At 38.2% G+C, this 27,031-nt stretch overlaps 1 protein-coding gene across 2 annotated transcripts; it reads right to left on the bottom strand.

Moving 5' to 3' along the window:
- Positions 1-171: 171 nt before the first annotated feature.
- LOC124167062 lies at positions 172-25,809 on the bottom strand. Of its 2 annotated transcripts, XM_046544839.1 has the most exons (13): positions 25,405-25,807; positions 25,242-25,310; positions 25,108-25,152; positions 24,940-24,991; positions 24,598-24,859; positions 23,101-23,281; positions 18,647-18,722; positions 11,118-11,166; positions 7,323-7,387; positions 3,829-4,044; positions 3,369-3,736; positions 2,029-2,169; positions 172-346 (listed from the first exon to the last, which is right to left on the bottom strand). In XM_046544839.1, exons 1-13 carry the CDS (start codon positions 25,480-25,482, stop codon positions 281-283), a joined length of 1,668 nt encoding a protein of 555 aa, XP_046400795.1. In that variant the 5' UTR covers positions 25,483-25,807; the 3' UTR covers positions 172-280. The 2 variants fall into 2 exon arrangements, with proteins under 2 accessions (XP_046400795.1, XP_046400796.1); XM_046544840.1 differs by lacking the exon at positions 25,242-25,310 and having other exon boundaries at positions 25,405-25,809.
- Between the last annotated feature and the right edge of the window lie 1,222 nt (positions 25,810-27,031).

The raw sequence follows: 27,031 nt of genomic DNA, 5'->3' as shown, positions 1-27,031 counted from the left end.
ATAGCTCCTGATATTACCACATGAAATAGCAAAAAGGGTTTAAGACCTGAGAGTTGAGCGTATCATATGAACAAAGCTAGGACTAAAATATTCTCTATTATAAAAAAAGTGCAGCACTACTGAATACTAGCCTGCAACTTCACATTTTCAAAATAAAATAAAAAATTGAAAGTCAGTAAAATAAGCTATATTTCACAATTTCCATTCATTATAACAACACATACAGACAAGACACATTCTATCTGAATTAGACTTAAAATCATAAGATATTCTACATAGTTCAAAACATTTTCCTCCGGTAGAACTTGTGCTCTGGAGTTGGAGGTGAAGGTGGAGGACCCCACCGCTGTTTAGGATTTGTGAACAAATTTAAGAGAATAAGGCACCATATTAGTAAAAGATACCAGAAGATATAATAGGCAATTGCAAAACATAATTAGCATTGGAAACAATGCAAAATATGTTTGCGTTATTGATGGCAGGACAAAATATTGTTCAGATATTTACATTTCACATTATTTACAATATTATGTGCATTTCAACTAGAATGCTTCAAATAAAAATAATAATTGTTATAATTTGCACTGTCCACGTATATAAGAAATTGGCTACAGGACAAAAAGTGGTATTATTCACTGAAGGATGCAAATTGTATCACTTGAAATTAGATACTGTACATTTATTTTCTAATCAAAATACCGTGAAACACAATTGCCAAGAAAATTAATGAGAAAAGCATCTAACTCACATGGACTTCGATAATTGTTTCTACCATGAATCTAACAGAGAACAATGACCAAGAGCATACCACAAGGTGAAGTGTTTGCTTAAAAAAATCACTTAGAATCACAATGCAAAACATTTTGCCAAATATATCCTCATTAGTAGGTGAGAGTCAATCCTACAACTATAATGTGCATAGCAGAATGCCACCAAATCACTAATACGTGAGCCACTTTCTGACAAAAAATTAAGAGGTTATGACACCTTTCAAATATCTATCCCTAATATATGCTACTAGATCAATGCAAATGGATGTTAGGCAATAAGTGTAAATTATTTTTACCAGGCATTGAACATAAATCTTAACCAACCAAACCAACTTAAGGATTGCCTGATAGCAGCAAGCACATATTTAATTTGCTGATTGTATGTGTAAAAAGTTGTATGAGTGGCAAAAGAAACATGATGACTATCTTGATACGTAAAATTAAGTTGAGGATTAGAGACAGAGAACAATTCAATTCCAAATTGACCATTTTTTGGATGCTGCTCAACTTATCTTAAGATAAATATACATTTTTCACAGTAGCTAATATATGGTGCAAGTTGGTGTAGGAGGTTGAAGGGAATTGCTTAGAAAAAGATGGGGAAATAGGAGAGAAGGGGAAAGAGGAACATATGAAAAATATGATAAAAGACAGGGAAGGACAAGTTGTATGTACACCCATGACATTGCCCAGCGATGTACCAGGTGGTAATGTCAAGGTCAGGGAAAGCAGTGGGTGAAAAATCAGCATTGGAATTCAGGAGAAATAGGTCTTGCTAAAGAGGGAAGCAATACTAGCACAATAGTTGGTTCAAAATATCATGCTTTGGAACTGACTGAGGATGATATTTCTATTCCTTATTTCCAAGGAGAGAATCATACCTGAAAATTGAAGCAAATACATAGGGTATGCAACCTAAAAGGAAATTGATGACGAGAAGCATAAAAGAAAGCTCAATGAACGAGAAAGAACCAGAATACTTTTAGGGTTAAAAATTATAAACATTATTACTTTTTCAGAGACAGTAATTTAGAAAAACTATAGAAGAAATAGAGTGAAGAGCTGCATCAAACCAATCTCAGGATAGTTGATCAGTGATGATGATGATAGAAGAAATATCTGTATTGGTTAACGCTTTCTCATTCTCATCCACAATCTATCAGTCATTAAGAGCAAAGACAATTTTCATAATTTATACGCAGTACGCAAATATGTATTCACATGCACAATTTTACACCTATGGACATTAATATCTTACCTTAGCTGAGGTGATGGGTCTCCTGAGATCTCTTCTAGACACCACACTTGAATGATCTCTTGGGTCACAAGTAATGGCATCTAGTTCATCAAGAAGATCATTTGGATTATGTGAATTATCACTTGAATGTCCTATTTCTGCCTGAAAAAGAGTGAATAACAACCTTCATAGACTAAAGGCATTACACGGTTTTACCACCTATAGCAAAATGGGCAATACTATTGTCATGGAACTCTCACTATCTCATGTAGGTCACAGAAATCTTTATTTTATATGGTAATCACATAAAAATAATATGGATATTGAAAGTTTAAAATGGTCAAATTCTCTGACTTTATTATCTTCGGCAAAATTTCATGAAAAGAATTTTGGCTATGTGAGTGGTCTAATATGAGTGTCGAAACCAAGATAAATGTATGAATTACCTAATATCTAGAACAATAAAAACGACTAAAACACACCCCACTGGAGAGCGTCACCTGTGGCGAGTTGGGGGAACTAGAACCAGACTACTGTTCAGCGGAAGGAAGTGGTGGACAGGGGAGGTGTCGAGAGGAGAGGGGTGGTGGAGAAGAAGGAGTGTGTTCTTTTGATCTTCTTAGCAGCGAGGGTCTGGAGAGGTTACAAACAAGAGAGTTAAGGGAAAAACACGTTCAATCTGGCAATTTTGTGATTTCGTTGCTTTCAAGGCAAAAATGGGCGAGCTCAGTGATTTATGCAGACTTAAGCAGCTTCTTTCTCTTTTTGTGATGAAAAAATGTCTTTCAAATCTCACTTCTGTGTCACTGCACACTGTAATAAACATAACACCAACCAAATGCTGTAAAAGTACAATGCAACTGTGCGATACAAAAAAATTAACGTCCATGGTTGAGTGATGAGAATACATTGTAACCTATGCCATCAGAAAAATCACTTTAAAGCTTAGATATTTCTATTGTCCTTGCGTAACTTGATATTTTCTTTCAAAACAAATGATTGATGGTCTTCATAATATGAACCCTGTGTGACCTGAGATGTCTGGGGGCTGTTTGGTGGTGTCGGAGAGGAGGAAAGCATCACAGAGGTGGGCCAAGGGTTGATAGGAGGCGGATAGTGAATTTTAGGAAGAGTGCGACATATAAAATATCCTAAGGAACTGAAATTCCACCAATGGTAGTTCCATCTCTTGAGAAAGATTCACACTATGCGCCTGTCGTATTAAACCTAAAGCCACCAGACAAGTAAAAACGTCTGCACAAAGTTTCAATTCAACAGCTGTTTTATTATAACAGACATTGATTCCACTAGACTTAAAACATAATTAAATACTCGATGAAATAGCCAAAAACAATACTTACAATATCCATCATATACTGAAGTCCAGATACATCATGCTCAGTATTTATTACTGAAGGTATCCTCTGAAAGGGATTATTATTTTTTAATCTGATATCCAAGTCATCGTAAAGAAGATTAGTATTAACACTGGTGTGGGCACATTGATTTCCAGGAAATTCAAAATTTCCATCTCTCACTTTAAAAGCTTGAGGAGAATCAATGAAGCTTCTATTTGAGTGCTGATACAATAAATTGTCACCAATACTTTGGGATTGTGCACAACATTCATTAGGTTCTAAAGAATACTGTAACAGATCGCTCTTCTGTAAGTCATTCGAAAAATTTGATTCCCCTTGTGACTTACTCAGACTTGATCCATGGCTCTGACCTAAAAATATAAGGGTTCAATTGAAACAACACATACATTGATTCACACATTTAAAAATATATACTTGAACATCCTCTTATGATTTGACTTACCTGATCCATGACCACTGTCAAAAAAAGTTCTCTCTTTCTGCTTATTTGCCTGTTCAACTCTCTTGAGATATTCAATGGGATTTAGTATTGTCGTCTTAGGAGATAGAATACAGGGATAAGGAGAAAATTCATCTAAATCAAGCTGGTTCCTTATTGGAGACATCTCACTTTCCATGCCATTTCCCTGACTAACCACTGGTGATGTCCTTGACTGAGCTAAATCAATGAAATGTTTACAAATTTAGGGTGACTCTGGGCTAGTATTAGACTGTGTAATGAAAATATTATAATTTGGCACTTACATTATTAAATTTTGTTTAACCCAAGTTACGAGGGTTGTACCAAAAGTAAGGTTCCCATATTATTTACAAAGAGAAAACTTTGTTAACTGTTATTAATTTTCACATCGTTGATAAGCTTACACTTTTGCCTATTTTTCTACGTAGTTTCCATGTTCTTTGACACACTTTTGAAGACAATGCTCCAGCTTTTCTATCCCTAAGTTGAAGAAGGCTCCCACCAACCCGTGACGAAGCATGTGACCTCTGCTCTGACTTCATCTCCACTCATAAAGCGTTTGCCACCTTAGTGTTTTGTTTCGTGGCTGTAGTGAACATCCACATTTCGTCTCCCATGACGATTGAGTCCAACAACTTCTCCTTGCCTTCGTTGCCTCCCCCTACATATTGCTGAAGAAATTTGTGAGCACATTCAAGGCATTGCTCCTTATGTACGTCAGTGGGGGACCCAGTGAACATGCACTTTGCGATAACCCAACGTTTCTGTTAAAGCTCTTTCAATTGAGCCGTGGAAAGCTTCAGGAATGCATTCAACAAGTTTACGGACAGTGAACCTCCGATCTTTGAGCAGCTCACTGTTGATCTTCTGGACAATCACATCCGAAACCAGCAGTCTTCCACTCCATTCTTCATTGGAAACTTCCACATGACCCTCAGCAAAAGCCCAGCACCATTTGCGGACATGCTGAACGGACGCGCACTCTTCACCATAAACTTCAGTCAGTTGCCTATAATCTCTATAAGCGGTAACTTCCTTGCATGGAGAAATCCGATTACTGCTCCAACCTCACATTTGGCGGGAACGGGGATCAACACTTCCATTGTTGACAGTTACGAAGCCAATACTGACATAGTGAATCGCGGATGGGCGGACTCGAGAGTAGGGGAACCATTGCCCATGGCACTGTTGTGGGATTTAGCCTTGCACCTTCCCTCAACATAGTAGCTCCTTGGGAACCTTACTTTTGGTACAATCCTCATACAAAACTTACTGCTGAGGCATTAACAAAAATTTGAAAATTTACATTGTCACCTATGTGTTTGTTATTGTTTACACTACCTAAATGAATATGATTTATTGTTACTTCATTTATTCAATCAGCAGGAAATATAAATACATTATGACCCTGTTTTTGCATTTTCCTATGACCCCTCAATTAATAAAGATGGAGAATTTACCATACATAGGAAAGCACAAAAGGAATCACGACAAGTAGAACTTGCAAAAACAGCACAAAGGCTGAAATTTGACATGAAAATATCATTTGGGTTTACCAGTAATAATTAAACCCAGATCTACTGAGTGTCCGTCAGGTATTCAAACAGTTACACCACATAGCCAGTGGGGGATCTATTGGGGGGGGGGGGGGGGGTTTGGAGGCTACAGCCCCTCCTCTTGGGTACTCGATTTACTCCAAATAGAATTTTAATTTTGTTTGGACCACCGCTACTGCTGGGAGGTCAATCCCCACTTAGCCCCCCCTTTTCCCTATCCCAGATCTGCCATTGCACATAGCCATATTCTTCCAGGGAAAATTTCAGGTTTTGGGTTTACCAAACTAAGTGGACATGTCTCAAAGTGGCACTGTGGCACAGGAGATTGAGGAAATGCTTATGATGCAAATTTTGCAGAGAAAACTTAGTCAATATTCCACGACAGACATTCTTCAAGGTATTGCATTTGACAAGTAACTTTGGATAAAGTCATGCACATAGATACAAATTTGAAACAAGGATGAAATTTGCCATGAAAAAATCATTTGGCGTAGATGGGATTGAAACCACGAGAAGATGGCTAGGTGGAGTGACTGGTAGCATACCAGAACGGCATTTGGGAAATCTACATCGACTACTTACACTGGTTTGACCACGACTGACACCCCTGCATGTGATTGCATACAAATTACTGGTCAGATGTAGTGCTTTGGAAAAACAGTTAAAGAGGAAGAAACATTTTTTTTGTAATATTTTTATCCACATTTCATACTGAATCTATAACAATTTCTTTAGCAATTGAGACCTTAAATTATTGGTTGGTTGTAATATGTATTTCATACTGAGCTTCATATACATATCTTTTTGTCACATGCCATAAATGTATAAAATAGTTTCTTCAGTATCATATCTATTCATGGTGAACAAATAAATTATTACCACTTTTATAATAAAGAAATTTCCCCCAATAACTATGGAAACCAAAAACAATGCAATTATAAATTGTACATATATCCTCATGTAATCAGGAACTATAATGGGTTAAAATATTGATGCCCATATCTAAGATCAAGTAGTGAAAATAGGTATAAGCTGGACAACTCAGATTGTTATAAGCTTTTTGGTTAAATGGTAGCAACACCGAAACACTTTTCTTTACCATCAGCAAAATTCCCTTAAAATGACATATTATGTTTTCTTTACATACATGTAAGTCAATACATGAGGATATGCACGAATTGAATCTCCTCCTAAACCAATTGAACAATTTTGATGGAACCCAGAACACAAATTTGTAATGGTGCACATCATATCATACAGAGTCAAAAAAAAACCTTTCAAAGAGTTAGAATGTAATGTACAATCATCAGCATATTAATATACCCTACCCCATTACTGAATATGAATTTAGTGTTCAATCACTTTCTTGTTATGATCACGTATTTGTTTAACAGAAAATTGCCCAAAATATCTTAATGCAAAGAATACATATGTGCTTGCTTGGCAGTTGAAATGTAAGATAAAAAACTTGAATTCTCTCCCTACATAGAGGTATTTTTAATTATTAACTGAAAGTTGGTTTAGGGCACAGTATTGTTGTTTTGGATTCATATAGGACCAATTTACCTGGAAAACATCAACAAAAATCTGACATATGAGAAAATCCTACTTGACATACTTAAGGGCACTTCAAATTTTGTTAAACACACCTTAGTTTAGGTAAGGTCTACATGTTAATCAATTGGAGTAGAGTGATGAGTAGTATACCTACTTAATACATTAATCTTCAAAATTATTTTCTGGATAAAAATCCACCAACCTTGGGAATTTCCAACTTGGTGGATTTTAATTTATGTAATTGACAGCATTAGACATATTTCATCAAGCTACTTCCACCTAGTAAAATTCACTAAACTGAAAAAAAGAACTATTTTTTTGGCGACAATTTTCAAAATAATTACCATCAAATAGAGCCTTTACCTTCAAATGGCATTCTGCTTTCCTGAATGGCAGCATCAGAAGTACCAGATCGGTGGGTGTTTTTACTTTTTAGACCATAAACAGAGAAGAGAATAAAAATATCCAATCAATTTATGAAACCCAAATTAAAATTATTATATTTAGTAAAACTAACAAGAACTGATATGAATGCTTACAAAGTCTAGCCAACTGCAGAACTGATTGCACCCCAATGATAATAGCTACGTACTTACTCTACTCGGTAACCTCTAAAATGGAAGTCAGAGCAGATACAATAAAACAGACTCCACACTAGATGAAAATCTAAAAACTATTGTTAGCAAAACATGTGTGTAAAAAGTGTAAAATTCATCGCAGTAGAATATTACTTTTGTTATACTTTGGAAATACATTTCATAGCTATATTAATTTTCTGAGGGAGAATCTTCTGAAGGTCTGAGGAATATTGTACACCCCATCACCTCAAAAAGTAGTGAACTCAAAAAATGGCCTAAATCAACCCCAGTCAGTACATTCTCTTCATAAAGGGATATCCCAAGCCAACGAACAGCTGCTCTGGTTGAGGATTTTCATCCTGACAAACTCTGCAACCCACATAGCAGAAGTGTATTTCACTACAAACCGAAGAGCCATGCTAACATGTTTTATAATAAAAAACAGATTTGATTAATTTTTTCTCAATCCATAGCATTTGCTAATTGGTGGATTTCAATGGAGTATTTCCATTAATATTTGCTTACACTTATCTTTTCCTTTCCTTCCAAAACCAATACATAATTAAGAAGTCCTCTTGTCACATCTAAGCTTCAAACTTTGAAATATTTCATTCAAAAGGGGATGAGAGAAAAAGGAGAATGCAATACTGACTACATTGGTAACAGAAAATAAATAGAGTTGGGCATTTACAAAGAGGGAAGGGGACAATTATTATATTTCTTGAAGGATTTGTAAAGGACAATACGAGGAAGGACAATGCTAAAACTATAGATAGATAGATTAGAAGAGAATATATGTAGACCAAGGGTAAGGTGACACGCAGAGAAAGATAAACATTAAAATAATAAATAAAATATACCACACAATACCAAATAATGATGATGATGTAACTATGAATGTCTTATCATTTCTTAAATCTATTTAAAAGATAGGAAAAGGCAAATTGAGCATGTAAATGTGCAAATTAGCCATCAAAATCAATATTGAGGGGAAGGGGAAAAGGAAACTTCATATGCACTAATTGTAAGCCCAAATCTTACTGCTTTCAGCTCAGGTCATGCCATTACATGAAATGAATGAGAATAAAATTGAAAGAACCATGTACTCAGAAACATGATTTCTCAATGTCAACATTCAAAAGGTGGATGACCTTAGAAACTATGCATGTAAAAACATTTTAGTAAAATAACAGATAACAGATGAAATCAAGTTAGAACTTTAAAATTCCCTTGACTGGGTCTATTGTCGGAGGCATTCCCAGATACAGTAAAACCTCTTTACATCGTAATGGAGGGGACCAAAATTTGGGCAATTTGATGTATGGAGGTTCACTATAGAGAGGTTTTAGTGGTAGGCACCATTTTTTCATATCCTTGGGAAATGAAAGGTGCTACTGTCTTTAAAGCCATTATATTAATATATTTAAATATATAGGTATGCATAAATGAACATATATTTACAATTTAATGATTACACAAAGGTAAAAGTAAATTGTTCAAGAGGCCTTTTTAGAAAATAAACTAGTTAATGGGTTGGCTTAAAATTTTTTTCAAACTCTTTCGAAATAATGTTTTCAATTCCACGAGCACTTTTTAATGCCATTTTCACTGTAAATAAATCACTAGCTGTTTTCGTTAATGCCCTTTGACCTAAGAAATAATTCCCTGGTCTAAGGGTTGTAATTTACTACTACTGTTCGGAGGAAAGAACAATAGTTTTATATTTCTAGACATAATTTCTTCATCCTCGTATTAACTGCCTGAGTTTTTTTTAGTAGTGCATCCTTGCCAGTTTCTTCTGTTTTTCCTCGCTTGTTTAAAATAGATGTGAGGGTGAATGATGGTATTCCAAAGGTCACTGCCTTCTGCCTGTCCTCGTTGATGGCTAGGAAAATTGCTAATAATGTGGTAATGTCAAGCAGTCGCCTTCTTTTATTTCTCGAATCCATCATCAGCCTATGATTAATTAAGTAATTTTCATATTTTATGGCAAATAATTTAAAATACTCCTTATTATATCTTTTAGAATTGAATTATCATTCTTATAATATGTGACTTGTTAAAGATTATAAAAAAATAAACACATGACTACCGCAAAAAATAGACAAAAAATTAAGCGTAATTTTGAAAATTTTGTTGAATTCCCTCTCTCCAAAATACAATACACGTATCGTTCCGAAGAAAAACTCAGTCGAGGGCACACAGAAACGCTAGGTCTGCGAAACGACGTGGTTTCCCGGTGAGAATGCTGGGCGAACTACTTCAGAATGCGGCGGCGACGATAAAAAAATTTCATTGCCCTACCGCGTATCAGCTAATCAGCTGCCTCCTTCACCTAACACTGCCGCGCATGGATTGATGTTCGTTCAGTATTGCTAGAAATTGACGTCCCGGACTCCCGATGGAATAGTCAGATTTCGCGGCAAAAATACGCAGGCAAGACATATGACTGTCGCTAAGCGCAATAAATTTTAAACTACGATTGTTCACGAACGCATCGAAAAAATTACCAAGGCGGTAGTAAGAAAGTGCTACACCGGGAAATATGGGAATAAAATAATTGCGAAACTATTTGATTTATTTCAAGTCGCGGAAAATTCTTGAAATTTAGAAGCGGAAGTAGCAATGCGGTCGAGTAATTCTGACTCCATGGATGGGAGTGAAGATAGTTGAAATATTTCCGTCAGCAAGTGATTTTAGGCTGCGCTGGTCGCTTCTTTTATTAACTGAACATAGTATGGATAGTATGTAGGCACTACAAGAAAATAATGCCATCAGTAAAGTAAAGCGAATGCTATCGCGCGATTTTGACCGTGATTCGAGAGAAAACGATGTGTTCTGTCTTCATTTACCGTCACTTAATATTATTAGGATAGTTGGATGCCCTAACTAATGGTTAACGTGAACATTATTGAAGGTGTATAAGAAAAAAATAAGCGTGAAACATTTATCGCTGAAAATGTCATTCCATGTAGGTAATCGCGGCTGCATTGGGTGCTTTCCATTCATTGACACACGTCGACACAAGTCGACTTGCGTCGCAGTTTTCGTGTTCCATTCTGTGTGTGTCGCCCACTGTTGTGACACAAGTCAACAAACGGTAACTCACAGGAATAGGAGAGTTATAAACAGTTACCGCGAGGCGACACAAGTCGACGCGTGAGTCGCATGAATGGAAAGCACCCATTAATGGTCTCTAGTTGTCTCGGTATGATTTGCGGAGGTAGTTAGGCCGTCTCGGGGCTGTCTTGTTGGTACGATATATGGAGGTTTTACGAGATAAAGAGGTTCACTATAGAGAGGTTTGCCTACAAATTTACATGTAAATCGGACGGGACCAGAGGGTTGGTACGAAGTATGGAGGTTTAGGATGTAAAGAGGTTCACTACATAGAGGTTTTACTGTATTCATCTAATATAGTAAAAATTAAAAAAAAATTAATCTCAAAATCACAAGATAAGAGAGTTGCAGCAATTTCACCTTTAGACACTGGCCTTCATCAATACATAAGATGATTATAGAATAACCTTAGGTGTGTATGCACTTGTCAAGTAATAATGAAAATAAAAAGAAATCTCACTTTTGAATAATCATTGTCTTGATCTTCCCCCTAACTTCTTCGAGATAATCTGAAAAAACAGAATTAATAAATTAGACCCCAATATATGAATGATTTTCCATTCAGCAACAATAATACACACAATGCAGTTTTATATAAATGCTAGGGTTGTCACCATCCTGCCTGCTACCATAATCAATGTTACCTTATGCACAATCTTCCAATGATAACACATGGGCATAAATCATAGGAAAGACATTTCAACTAAAAAAAACACTGATCATTTCATTCATGCACAAACAATATTAAGTGTTGGTATAAGTACAGAGAAAAAGTAATTGGGCTCAATTACAGTTACTTCGAACAAATAGTAATCAATTATGGGAACAAATTACTGATTTTAAAAAGTGATCAGTAAAATTATGGTTACAATTACAATTACAGTTGAGGACCTCAAATCCGGAAAGTTTGGGACCAAAGGGTGTCCAGATTTCTGGTTCTTCCGGATTTCTGGGCTTCAGTACGCCGAAAAAGAGGTACACTTTTTTTTAAGAATTGTAATGCAATAAAACCATAACTCAGAAATTACACATGAGAGGGATTTCAACATAAATTAGCATAAACCTTCTAGAAGTATTTCAATTAATTCATACAACTTTGCTTTAAAATGATTGCGTGAGCACGCAGACTCAGCATTCCTTTTATTTCTGCATTCATTCACTGATTGAGGTCATAATGTACAGTTGTCACGCAAGACATGCCGCCGATGCTTGAATTAACCAGCACTCGTAAGCCAGCACCAAACATGCATCATTCAATGAATGGATCACCAATCAATCAATTATTGGCATAGCAAAGCTCATCTTCTGATTTCAGACATGTGGATGCTGCCGTACATCAGTCATAAACTGTGATATTCACTGTACACCTCGCAACTTAAGTACACAACCGATGGACAGCAAATACAGTCTCAATCCTCTCAGCTGTGTAAAAAGAGCAGAGGTGTAGCTACATGTGAATATGTGGACAGTCTGTCGAACAACCCCTAGGAAGAACCTTAGATGGATTCAAGTACACTACATTGAAGGAGGCAAAAAACTTGCCGAATAAGTCGTCAAATCGCGACCATAGGTTCCGCAGCATAAACTATATGTGCTTAATACTGGATGAGAACGAGCAATAAATACATCAGAGTAAATTACAAATAAATATTACATTTAATAATAAGTAATTGTTACAAGTAAAAATTACTGCATAAGTAATCATTACAAGTAATCCTATAACTTTTACTTGATTACTTGCTAACATTGTAAATACTTATGTAGTGCTGTGTACCATATTCTTATGTTGAGTTAATATTTGGTGTGCTAGGGTACTGGCTAAAGCACTATACATGGATGTTTCACATATTTCCCTAGTGTGTTGATAACCAAAGTGCAAGAGGCTGGACCCGTAAACTCTGTGATTGAGTATGGTCCTTCAAAAACTGGGAAGGAAGGTCATGGATCACCTCTTCCCCATTTCCGAATACCCTACATACACATATGAAAAACCTATCTGAAACCCGATACAGTAGACTCTCATTATAACGAAGTTCACGGGACCGAAAAAGCGAAGGTTCGTAATAACGTTTCTTTTAGGAATCGACGAAAAAAACAGTAAATAATACACGCGATTAAATTATGCGCAAATATGTAAAAAACAAGAAAATTCGTTTCCGTTTCTCAATAGAAGAATGCGGCATAACGTAATTGAGGGTTCATATATTCCCGAACACAGTCCGATATACGAGCTAGATGCGTTCTGAGACCTTGTTCGTAAGTTGATAAACCTACAGCCCGGCCGCCGAGGGTTGCCCGAAAACAGGCAAAATGGTCTAGTCCAGAGTAGGACGTAAGGTTGCCAGGTAAGAGAGCGAAACGCCTACGTCACTTGTAAACAAAAGGGATCCCTGAAGAAAGGAGATGGAAGGGACTATGAGCGTAGGACCCAAAGGATGAATCCTTTTTTTTTTTGGTGATTCGAAGAAAGGGCTTGTTTTGGTGGTTCAGGCTTATTTCGGTGCTCCATATGCGTGCGACGTTATATGACTAGGTGAGGGTGTGAGGTGCGTTTGGGGGACTGCGCAAAGCGTGGCTGCAAACCGTGCTGGAGCAGGCTTTTCCGCCCCTCCTTTTGTGCTATCATCGGACAACTCTCGCCGGCCAGATTGTATGTAAGGCATCTAGGAGTACAGTTATCCTGCAGAATGCAACACTGCATCACATTGTGCGCTAACTCACGATTGTGACGAACAGATCTAGCTGGGCGTACGACGCAGCCGGAGCCGAAAAAATCGCTATCCGCAGTAAGGAAGAACGGGCGAAACGCTGAACAGTTCCTAACTTCACACCGGATTCAATGATGTTTTGTACAGATTATGCCCAAAGTGCGAGTTACTCTACGTCACACCGCGCCGTATCGGCCAAATAGAAAGGCGTCAAATTCGAGATTTGAAATTTTTGAATTCCGGTATCTCTGAAAGTTTGTAAATCGAATGTGCGTAGGGAGAGCACTAACTGTAAGCCCAATTTACGAGTGGTTGTGAGTGTATTGGACTATTTGCTTCATAATAACGAGGACTTCGTAATGAAGTTGTTCGTATTAACGAGTCTACTGTACTGAATTTTCTCCCGGATTGCTTTCTATGGTCCTTCCCATTCTACAACACCCCTTTTTGAAGATGATTTTCTTAATTCATTCAAAAATATCCAGTCTTGGTTGTTTAGAATGCAAGGTATGGAGGATATTTTTCTTTGATATAATACCATGTAATACATGTACGTGCTTACTTCAATTCAAATGTTGTGCTTAAAATGTCTATATGTCAGCATGACCCTATGTAAATGATGGTAGCCAAAAAACAGGTTGTCCTTAATGGCTACCTAAAGTTACTCCGTTTTATGTAATTAATTCTATTCTGTACTTTTTATTTTTTGGAGTAATAAACAATTATTATTATTATTAGTTCTCTCCTTTTCTATATTGAACTTCACATTCCTTTCAATAATATTATATCTATGTCCACAACGTCATTATGCATTCTTCATCAGCTTTAATTATCTCCATTACTAATTTGTTTTCCCAAAGTTTATCTATGTTAACAATGCTTCTTTCCAATCTATGTGCAGGATTTTGCTCTCTTCTGCACAAAGTGCTTTTTCTCCAAAAGCATTCTTTTGATTTTCATATATCTCCAATTTTGTCCAGGTATTTTTAGCCAGTCTGTTGTATTGCCTGATGATGGTCTGCTGGTGTGATCAATTTCGATCTTAATTTCTTGGCATTCTATTTCCTCTGGAATGTCCTTCTCTCCCTCCAACAAGAAATCCTTTGGTGACTCGAGTACATTTAGCACCCTCTTGTCCACTCAATCTCTTCTTTTTTGTCCCTATTCTCCCCATCTTTGGCTTTGGGACTATGCATGTTCCTAGCCGCCCTTACTTTTCTGATTCCAATCTCCTGCTGTTCTCTAGCAACAGCGTGTTCACCAGCAGCTTTTGCTCTGGCCTAACTTCTACCCCTAGGCTGTTACATCCTCCTTTTCGGGTTCCCTGATGTTTGCCTCCCTCCTCTTCAGAAATAACTACAGGAATCACTTCCTTCTAAGGGATCATTGTGACATTTATAAAAGGATATTTTTTTAACATGAAAATTTCCAGGAATTCCACTTCCAAAAGGTAAAATGTGAAGTGATGCCACAAGAGGGTGGTCCTCACTTTTAAGTTTTCAAGTTTCTTTTGGGATGCCCCCCAGATTTTTTCCATTTGAAATAAATCGTGAAAATTATTTATGCCATCAGATACCGGGAAAACATGCTGCATCGCACTTAAATCATTTAATCTGATTTTGGAAAAAAATTTCAATTGAGAACTCAAATATCAGCACACACCTTTCCGGCTCATTTTTGGCTCACCCTAGCATGTATTCTAAGATTTATCAAGCAAAAAACAAGCATGTGAAAGTACAGTTGATGATTATAGCTAAATACATAAATTTTTTTATTTATTTATTTATTAAATTATTCAAACACAGCCAAAATGGCCTTTACATTGAATACAAAACATAAAATCTGCAGCTTTAACAAATGTAAACTATAAAAAAACTATAAAAAGGATATAAAAAGAAAAAAAAGGGATTCAGTAGATGGCTTTTCGAAGCTGCCTCTTGAATAATCTTATGGGCATTGAAAGATCCAGGGAAGGGTGAGTACTCAAAATGGCATTGAAGGAGGTAGGGAGTCTGTAAAAAAGTGATCTCTGAGAGAGAGAAAGACGGAATTTAGGTTGGTGTAGAAGGTGTTTATTACGGAAGGAGCGGGTGGGAATGTGGAGTGAAAAGAAAGGCATCATATCTGAGGATCGGAACTTGCCATTTAAGGCATTGTAAATGAAGGAAATATCATGGAAATTCCTACGGGAGGATAGTGGGACCAATGACAGGGCAGACATTACTTCAGAGCGAGAAGAATTACGGAGGTGGGGAACACGGTGTCGGACTACTGAAATAAAGAAATTAACTGGGCGTTCAAGAATTTTAAGGTTGGAAGGACTGGCAGTGGGGTAAATAACGGAGCAGTACTCGAGGATTGGGAGAACGCAACCGGTGAAAATAGCTCTCATGGCAATTGGATCGGTAACAGAAGTGAGTCGATAAAGAACTCCCACGACTGACATGGCCTTGGATTTCATTAGGTTGAGGTGCGGAAGAAAAGTTAGTATGGGGTCGAAAGTAACACCCAGGTCATTGATGGAGGAGGCAATTGGAACAATTTCATTAAAAATAGTATATTTATGAGGAGTGAGGGTGCGTTTTAAAGAAAAAGGTATGTATTTTGATTTACTTGTATTAATTTTGAGTTGCCACTGAAGGCACCAGGCCTCGAGGGAATGAAGGGAAGATTGCAAAGACTGAGAGTCAGAAGTATTCTCAACTCTTTTGAATATTTTGCAGTCGTCTGCAAAGAGGAGAATTCAGCATGAGTTAAAAAGTGCACAGCTCGTAATATCGTCAATGAAAAGGGAAAAGAGAAGAGGTCCGAGAACGCTGCCTTGGGAGACGCCTGAAAGGATGGGGATGCTCGGAGAAGACGCTCCGTCAAGAACAACTCGCTGAGTGCGGTCGGTTAGGAAATTCGATAGTATAGATAGGAAAGATCCGTGGATATTGTAGCGATGAGACAGTTTGTGGATAAGAAGGGTGTGATTGACGGAGTCGAAGGCTTTAGTAAAGTCAATGTAGCAAACGTCTAGTTGAGAAGAGGCTTCGAAAGCAGCGGTGATATGCTGATGTAGGATAGATAGGTTCGTAACAGTGGAGCTAGCAGGAAGGAAGCCATGCTGCTGGGGTGAGATGTAAGCGATAGTAAATGATAGAAGTCTGTCATGAATAACACGTTCAAATAAAATAGAAAGAATAGGGAGGATAGACACAGGACGATAGTTACTTACATCATCTTTTTTGCCGGATTTTAAAATGGGAGTAACAAGTGCTGTTTTCCAAGATGAAGGAAATGATCCCGCTGAAAAGAATCGGTTGAATAATTTACAGAGGGGGATGTGGAGAGTATCAGCTGTTCGGTGCAGAAAGAGTGATCCGAGGCCGTCGGCTCCAGTGGCTTTGTTGGGAGGCAAAGATTTAAGGAGGCGTAGAGTCTCCTCAGGCGTAATAGAGACCATGGTAAGTGAGTGAGAGCAAGCTGGATTAAGTGTTGGAAGTTCGAATTGTGGAGTGGGAGGGGTGAAGTTTGAGGAAAAGTATTTGTTAAAAGCCGAAGGTCGCTCAACCCCCGAGAAAGACCCTTTGTCTGATTTAACGATGGATGGTATTCGGGTTGATTTCCGTTTCGAGTTAAATAATGACCAGAAGCGTTTAGGGTTAGAAGCCATGTCATCTGTAATTGATTTGATGCTATTACTATAATCACGGCGTAAGAGATTCCGCGACACTCTACGAAGGGAAGAAAATGAGGCATATGTGTGAGGATTGGGAAAAGACTTCCAAAGCTTCCAAGCAGCTCTTTTGTTTTGAAGAACTCGGGAGGTTTCAGCTGTGAGCCACATGGGTTTTTTCTTCGATATTCTTCGGGAGGGAACGAAGTCATTGGTGACACCGTGCACAAAGTCATAAAACACTTCCGTAGCGTCATCCGGGGACCCGCTCTCCAGGAGACTCCAGGGCAGGAGGGAGAGGGTGTAGTTGATGGCTTCCCAGTCGGCCTTCTTCCAAGATTTCATTGACCGCGCTGGTGGCGAAGTTTGGGCAGAAGTGCGGTGGGGGAGGGATATGGGCAATGAGAACTCGAGCGAGGAGTGGTCGGAGTTGAAAATATTCCTGCATGTGGTGGGAGAGTTTACACTGAATGAGGAAAGGATGAGATCCAAGGTTGCCAAATTTCTGGTGGGGAAAGGGTTGCACTGGAAAAGGCCCATGCCGTCTAAAAAATGATCTATAAGAAACGTGCCATTGTAGTCGGCACTGATGCCGCTGGTCTGGGAATCCCATGTGATCGGGAAGTTGAAATCCCCAAGTAGGATTAGGTCACCAAGGGTGTGAACGCGGAGGACCGACTCAAGGCATGCCTCTAACACTGATATGTCACTTGATGGGGGACGATAGAAGCAGCCAATGAAGAGTTTTTTCTTCCGGATTCCACAACCATCCTCGAGCCGAATTTCTACCCACACTATTTCACACTCAGTTTCGAGATCGAAACGTCGAGTGGCCGGGATGGTGGAGTTAATCGCCAAAAGTACACCCCCACCGCAAGAGCTCCGATCACGTCGAAATAACTGGTGACTGTGTGCTAATTCCAGTTCACTATCGCCCACTCTATCGCTGAGCCAGGTTTCACACAGGGCTATCACGTCAAAAAAGCAGAGGTCGGAATAGTGGGAGGAAAGTATGGAGAGTTTGTTCTGAAGACTCCGAACGTTCTGGTAATATAATTGAATATCAGGGCCAGGGTTGAGGCTGACGTCCCCGGCTAAGAGAAGAAGCAGGGCGAGTAGGTTCCACACAGAGAATGACTTACTCGAGGCAGCCCGACGGGAGCGTCGTCTCAGCGGGCTGCCCAGCGGCTGCCGGCATAGTTGGAGATGGCGGACGTTGAAGCCACATGCGTAGAAAGCGTTGAAATGAAAATCACCATATCTGACACAGTTGTTGGAAAAACCAATCGTTTCGGAAATATACTGGAATGGGCTGCGTACACAAGACGATACACACACTGAGAGCACCACAACAGAGAGAATTACCACTGAAAACACCACTATTATATTAGACCTAGGAGTACGTGGGTGGATACCGGCGGCCATCTTGTTCCGGCTCCATTCTTAACAGGAACGAGATTAACTAGAATTCCAATGAAGCCTAATTTTGTAAAATGCCTGCACTGACTTATCAGTAATGAGTAACGGAACAGTATGTTTAATAGAAAGGTACTTCATTTCTATAATCAACTATCACAGAAAAAAGTAGAAGAGTCACCAGTAATTTTGGCACTAATTTACCTTTTCCAGGAAAGAGCAGAAGCTTTTTTGAGTTCAATGGTAAAATAGCAGCAGATGCAAATTTCTCATATTCAGCCTGAAAATGCAACATAATATGTACCATTAAATCAATGAAAGATACATAAAATCCATTATTCACACCAAATAAAAATTATATCATAAATAAGAAACAAACATTTACTTGTCTTAAAAAGAGAAAGATAACTGTAACATTTCCATCAAATAATACAGACCGTTACATTTAACATGCAGGCAAAACTGCCAATTCCAACTTCAAAATTCAACCATTTAAGGACATACACATGGGCTAGTTGATAGCATTAAACTAAAAAGTAAAGTTTAGTTGTCTTTAAAATGTCACCTTGAAGAGCACAAAAGGCACAAAAATTTCTTCATCATCATTATCACTGGTCAACAATCCTAAGATTGGTTTGATGCAGCTCTCCACTCAATTATCCAATCAGCTAATCTTTTTACGCATACATACTACTTCTCTTTCACATCCTTCTTAAACTGTTCCATATGCTTTGTTTGAGGTCTTTCTTTTTCCCTTTCTGACATCCACTTGTCCCTCGATGATTGTCTTCATCAGGCCATCAGGTCTCAAGATGTGGCCTATAAGGTTGTTCCATCTTCTAATTAAGGTTTTCATGAGGCTTCTCTTCTCTCCTACTCTTCTAATGACTTCCTCATTACTAACTCGGTCAATCCATTCGATCTTCATCATTCTTCGGTAGCACCACATTTCATAGGCCTCTATCCTTGCTCTCTCCACTGCTGTCATTGTCCATGCCTCACTTCCATATAGGAACATACTACAGTTGTAAGTTCTCATTAATTATTTCTTTACTTCCATATTTAAGTTTCCCATTGTAAGCAGGTTTCTCTTACCATGGAATGCTCTCTTTGCTTGGGCCATTCTGCTAGAAATTTCTTTCTTGCTTCTTCCATCGCTAGTTAACCTGCTTCCCAAACAACAGAATTAATTCATCTACACCAGTTTTTGCTTCCCTATTTAAATGTTAGCTTTTACTTCTTCTCTTCTACTGCATACAAATATCTATTTTTTTTTGTCTTTATTTTCAGTTGATATTTTCCCTCCCTTTATTAACCGAAATATTTTTCACATCCTTCATTGTTTCTGCTATGACAGCTATGCCATTGACAAATCTTAGCATGCTAATTATTTCTCCATTGATTTCACTCCCAAGGCCTTTTCTTTGATTTCATTAATGACTTTCCTGATGAAAACGTTGCAAAATATGGGTGACAAAACACAGCCTTGTCTAACTCCTTTCTTAATTCTTTCTTCTTCACTGCTGGGTCCTGCTTCTATCATTGCTACTTGGCTTTTGTATATACTGTGGATGATTCACCTACCATAGTAAAGAACTTCCATTTCTTTCAGGATTCCAAGCATTGTGTTCTAATCCACTTTGTCAAATGCCTTCTTTAAGTCCATTAACGCAACAAACATTGGCTTCTTTTCCATTCTCTTCTCTATGAGCAGCCTATGGGCCAATATTGCTTCCATAGTGCCTCTGCTTTTTCTGAATCTAAACTAGTCCTCATCCAAATACTCCTCTGCTCTTTGTTCCTTTGTTCTATAGTTGATCCTCATCAGTATCTTCGACGCCTATTTTGTCAGGCTTATGGCCCTAAAATCTTCACAGTTCTTCACTAAGTTTCTCTAAGAAATTGGGATTAGGTATAATGTTCCTCCCAAATTGCTTTGGTATCTCACCTGTCAAATATATTTCACTACAGTAGACTCTCGTTATTAAGAAGTTTACAGGACCAAAAAACCGAAGGTTAGTAATAACGAAGTTCATGTGAACATTTCTTTCAGGAATCGCAAAAAAACCTACTTTGTCAAAATTTCCCGTCTCTTTAATCTCTCATACTTATAGTCGCACTGCGGAATAGCTTCTGAGTTGTGTATATATGTGGTTGAACTACATGCAAATATATAAAAACAAGTAAATACGTTTGATTTCAACAATAGAACCATGCGATATAACGCATCCTTCCCAAATACACAAAGTCCTCAATACACGAACAAGATGCGTTCCTTGAGACCTTATTCATTAGTGAATAAACCTATGCAAGGCATCGAGGAGTACAGTTATCCTGCTGAATGCAACACTGTATAACAATTTGCGTTAACTCACTATTATGACGAACTGATCTGGTTGGGCGAAAGGAGCCGAAAAGCTGAACAGTTCCTGACTTCACAAAGGATGGATTTGTACTTCGTTCAGATTATGTCCAAAGTGCGAATTCCTCTATGCCAAACTGCACCGCATCAGCCAACTTGAAATGCGCCAAATTTGAAATTTCGGGCACGCTTGAATTCTTTGAATGTTTGTATCTCTGAAAGTTCATAAATCGAATCTTCGCAAGAAGAGGACTTCCTGCACGTTCAATTGATGAGCGGTAATGCGTGAGTCATCATTATTCCACAAGAAGATTGTTATATGATGTTGCGCGCATACTGAATTATCTCCTACTGAAGAAATAACCAAAATTGACGCTCTTGGGCACAATGCACGAGAAGAACTTAAACCTAGCGCAGTGATAATAACGTATCGTAGTTTATATCCACCTAAATGCCGTTGCTTATTCGTGGAAGTCCGTAATAAAATTCTTTTGTAACCGCCGCGTCCGTGACTGAGGTTCGTAATAGCGAAAATTTCGTAATAACGTTTCTTTTTCTATAGATTGGATTGGCCTTTTCATCGGGACCAAAGATTTGCTTCGTAATAAGGTTGTTCGTAATAACTAGGGTCTACTGTAATAATTTTGTACACCTGGTTCAACGTCCTTTCTCCTGATTTCTAATATGCTCAGCAGGAATGTAATCAATTCCAAGTGCTTTATTTATCTGCAGGTTTTTTACAGCCGCATCATATTCTGACCTTAATATTGGGGCTCCCAGTTCAGCTTCATCCACTTCCCTCCTGTTTTCGATAGGATTCATTCTTAGACTGCTACCTTTACACAAATCTTCTAGCTTTTCCTTCCATCTATTCCCTTTGTCTTCATTTTCAATCATTACTGCTCCATTTTTGTCCCTATGGGTATTACATAATACTCCCCTTTCTTTTAAGTGGTTCCTCACTATCCTGTAGATGGCCTCTATTTTTCCATGCACAAGATTGTTTTGTATGTCTTCACAGACATTTTTCACCCACTCTTCTGGAGCTTTCCTGGCCTTACGTTATATCTTGTTCCTTGTTCTCTTTTAAAAATTCTGCTCTTCTTCTGTTTCCGCAGTCTTGTATTTTCTTCTATCTTCAATGACATATAATACTTCTAACATGATCCACAGTTTTTTCATAATAACTTCTCTTTTACCAAGATCTTCTTCAGCTGCTGCCTGCACGCCACTTCTTATGGTTTTCCACTGATTTATTGGTTGCATCCTCCCCTATTCTTTTTTCTTCAGCTTCTTTAAAAGCCAGTTGATGCTTACCTCCCTTCAATTTGTCAACCTTCCATACATTTTTCACAGCTTTCTACAATGTTTTTAGTTTTGGCATTGGCATATCATCATAACTAAGTTATGGTCAATGTCAATATCTGCCCTGGGTAGCTTTCGCAGGCCTTCACCTGGTTCCTGAATCTTTGTTTCATTAAATAATGACATATGAAAAATAATTTTCCTTGACCAGTTGGTGTGCATATCTCTCAAACTCATATCAAATGCCATACCACTAATACTACTAAGGAGTTTTCTATCCCCAGTATATTTTTGCAGGATTTTGAGAAATCTGTCGGGGGGAAAGACATTTCCGCTTTAGGGGAATGCATCGTCAAGACATATGCCTTGCAGCTCAAATCGTAGACACATAGCACAAATTTTGGGGAATCTGAGTCCACCGTCATCTAAAAAAGGCAGGAGCCCTTCTTTACCTTTTCATTTAAGTCCTAACCCCATCCCCAGTACCACTGGGCAAGACAATACATTGAAAAAGGAGGTATACCAACACTTCAGCCACTACTACAAACACCTAATAATTCCCAAGGACCAAAGGCTTTCCCAATTTTTTCCAAGGCCACCAACCCATCAAGCAGACCCCCTCCCCCAATTCAACAATTAAATTATGAAAACTCCCAACAACGAAGTCTACACTTAGGTCCAAAACATACGAAGTGACCCTCTAGAATACTTTTATTCAAGTCATAATTTTTCCCGGTCCCAACAAATTCATTTTATGGAGGTTGTACTGCAGCACCGATACAAAAGAAAAGCAGAAAGCAAAGGTGAATATGGAAATTAAGGAGTTTCCTTTTCACCTTCAGATAGAACGAGCATCCGATATAGCAAGGTATTTTTCCAGGGATTTTAAGCACTTGTTAAAGTGAACTTCCACTGCACATATGTGTTATGTATTCTTCAAATTCTTTTTTTACCAAATAGAAACAGGATAGAAGGGTTACAGTATATATACCAATGTTGGAGGTGAGTATTTCATAGTGGAGCAACTAGGTGAGTCAGTTGATACAGTTGAAGCAGATGAGAGAGCGCATCCCTTTTTCTTCTCAGGCGATCTCTCTTTTATTGAGTCTGTTTCCATTTCTTCATGGCCAGAGGTAGTTGAATGCTTCAGCTTATCACAGAACATTCTGGAACTGGAAAGGAATTACCAGTCACATAAAAAGATAGATAATAAGACCTTGCCAACACTTGAAATTTGTCTCCTATAGATTTAAAATTTATTAATGAAAGCGGTATAAAATTTAGACAGACATATTGGACTAATTGAATGCGTATAAAAATATTTCAAAGCCAGTTCAAATGACAGCCCAACCTTCTCTATATTTTTCCAAAACTATGATCAGTAAATGACAACTGATGCATTCCTAGTCTACTAAGGAAAATTCAATTTACATAGTCCTAGCTATCTGACAATTATGCACTTGCAAAAAAAGCCTAATACAATGTCTGGCCATGACAAACCCCCTTTAAGGACAGGGGTAAAAAAAACATTTAAAAGTTAGACGCCAAGCTATTGCAAACAGGAAGAAGAGCATAGAGAGAACTGGAAAAATAAATGTGAAAAAAACATGGAAAACATCTTCATCAAGCAAAAAAAGCCATTTGAATGCAAGTTTCAATTGTGAGTCATAGTATCAGACCTCGTCTACTTCCATCAGCAGTGGCACAGCGAGGGGGGGGGTTTGGGGATAACACCCCCCCCCCCCCCCCCAGAGCTTGGAGAAAGTTTTAAGTTTAATACATTTTGCTTAATCAGATTGATATTAATAATACAATAGTGCAAGGATGATTAAAATATCCCTCAGAAAGCCGTAAAAGTCATTGTTTTGCATCATTTATCTTTATAATTCCTCAATTTATTAATCTTGCACCTACTACTTATCCTGGTGGGTATGCCATACCCACACACACCCCGGTGTTAGTTGCACCTAACCCCCCCCCCAGCATTAATTCCTAGCTGCGCCCCTGTCCATCAGCACCTTGATTTAGAATTTTTGTCTTATGGCTAACATCTCCCATCGGAGATGTATGTCCAATGTCTTATGGATTGCATATTATAATATCCGTCTTTTCAGCTTAAGCTTAATTACGTCCCATTCTAGACCAGGCATTAGAGAGCCAAATTTCACACATCGCTGACCAAGCCGTGAAGAGATTCCTTTACAGAAACTCCATAAGTAATTGTTTAAATTGAAAATATACCTAAGGACTGTCGACAAGAGGATGTTGAAAATGATTAATAGTCAAGTATTTCACCAGATTTAATGTCAACAATATTAATAAAATTATAAAATCTTACCTGGGAACATAAACCCAAATAATGTTGTAAAAAGCAAAACTAAATACTCAAAATTTCAAAATATTTCTAATTTGAAAATATCTAATAGTGTACTACCTGATAGGACCTGCTTTAGATAGGAACTCATAATCATTACCTAACAAGTCATACCTTGAGACCTTGTCCTTCTCTCTGTTATCCTGACTATCACCCCATGGAATATTCTCACAGGCGTGACTAGATTCCTCACACACTTCTACACTTTCTGTTCTGCTGCAACAGCCACGAGGAATGACATTACAGTCAATATTGCCATGCTTTTTGGACACATTTACATACTTCTCATCTTCAACAGGTACACCATTAGCCAACTGAATAATCCGATGAAGATCTTCATCCATGCGAGCTTTCTTCGTAGGTGAAAAACATAGTGCTGGAAAGATATAGGCGACGCTAGAAGTCAACTCACGAGGCAAAAATAGGTCATTCCGCAGATATCCACAAGGTACTAACCTCTATGAACGAACGAGGTACACTTCCCTTGATTGAATAGGCCAGGGCGTGTCTACAGGAAAGTAGGAAAGCAAATTTAAGATCCATAACCTAATGTGTATTACAGCTACGTACGGCTTTCAATAGAAACAAATATTTTAGTAAAAAAACATTTCTAGTCATACTCACAGTAATCCTTCCCTGGGTCAAGTGCTTCCTCGGAATTTGCCTTTCCTAAAGAAATTTTTTCGGTCATTAAAATGAAAACAGTACTTAAAACACAAAAGTTGTCTTATAAAATATCTACGCTTGAAGATGCTTACAAATGACTTTTCTGTATTACTTAAGCATGATAGCACACTTGCAGCGGCATGACGAGATGAATTTTTGGCCTGAACGAATAAGAGGAGGTTGAAAATATAATTCAAATTACACTTAAGTTAAATTTGGGAAATTAAGGCAATGAAATCTTGAACGTATACGTACAGGTGGCAGTTCCCTCTTGCTGTAGCACGTTTCTCTTCGATACTTTCTCCGGTGCTTCTTTGATCGAATATCTTCCATAGAAAATTAAATCTTCAAAATCCCGATGTATATGACGATATCTACGCGAATTTTCGACCGTACCTTATCATTGGCAACAAAGTAACTTGACCAGCACAAAGCCACCGAGATAAACACAAATCAAAGATGTGCCAGTTATTAATAAAAATAATGTAAAAAATAGCTCAGCTATTTAATGGCAAATATTTGGCCATCCTGTCTTACAAATTATTTAATATTAGTAAAACACGGAAGAGCATAAACAAAAGAAGACATCCACACCTCAAACTGCCGCCCAATATGGACGAATGGCCAACTTAACAAATTTCACGTTCAATAAATATGCACACTTCCATTTCATTTTATATGAATTCAACGGTTATAAAAAGATGAAATATAATAAAAAAAACGATTATTAACATGGTTACGGGCTTTTGATATTTAGCTTTCAAAATATAATCTGTTTCTGCAAACTTTCGTTGCAAATTTGTCATGTTCGTGACTGACACGAGGCAGTCGAGTCCTTTGGTCCATTGCAGACGAGCGTCCGCTATGGTCCGCTAGCATTCATGGGTTCATGGTCAACTTTGTTAGCTCGATAGCTAATTGTGGCTAATTGAGCATGGCGACAAGACCAACCGCTCCAACAGCATTTCATTTCACTGGTGTCATCACTCAACATCCAGTGCCGTCAATGGTACCCTCGGCATTTAAAATTTATAGGGTCTAACGATTCTACCCTTTGAAGGAAATAAAGAACCTTGGAAGGAAATAATGTGAGAGACGACGAGGCAAAGCGCCTTGTAAGTCTGTGCTTCCGTGGATTTGGCTTCGTTGCCTCTCATTCTTTGTGATTTGTTTTCATAGAGTCAGGAATGCTTTCCGCGCGGAGGCATTCTCAGTGCAGAGCTTTCACTCAGCTAGGAACATCTCACTTATGTTTCCTCAACTTGTTCCTGGGCCCAGTGGGATGCCAGACCCTTTTCTTAGTTAAGGATAAAAGTTAATTTTGGTCCCTTTTCATGCTTAAGATCCTCCATTTGCAAATAATTGAAAAACCTATGTATTTATCATTTCACTGCATTCACCAGCACCCAATGGATCCAGAGAGGAGAGAGGGAGGCCCTTGGGTACCAAATTTACACTGGTTTTATGGCAATGGACTCCCACTACTGGTGGGAGGTACCCCCGATACCTAGCCCCCCCTTGTCCCTATCCTGGATCCTCTACTGCCAGCACCTAATAGTGTTAAGCTATGCTAAAAATGGGGCTTGCTGTAAGATAAAGGTTGAGATTACCTTCAGCCGCAGTCTCAGATACGTTACAACAAACCAAGAATAAAGTCTTTCATCACATACAAGGCAGCGATAACTACCATAAGCTGGCACAGACCATCAAATTTCTCGTTGGCAGCTGGATACCATCCAGATGCAAAGAGTAAGTGTGCATCCTTTCTTATGGATGCCATCCATATACCCAACCATGGGAGCAGCCAAAAATTAAGACTAGGGGGGGTTTTAGGCACAACTAATACTTTGGGGTGTTGGGTACCCGCCAGGGTAAGTGGTAG

This window comes from Ischnura elegans, chromosome 10 (assembly GCF_921293095.1).
Source record: "Ischnura elegans chromosome 10, ioIscEleg1.1, whole genome shotgun sequence".
Classification (NCBI taxonomy): domain Eukaryota; kingdom Metazoa; phylum Arthropoda; class Insecta; order Odonata; family Coenagrionidae; genus Ischnura; species Ischnura elegans.
This window is presented reverse-complemented; position numbering and strand designations above follow the sequence as displayed.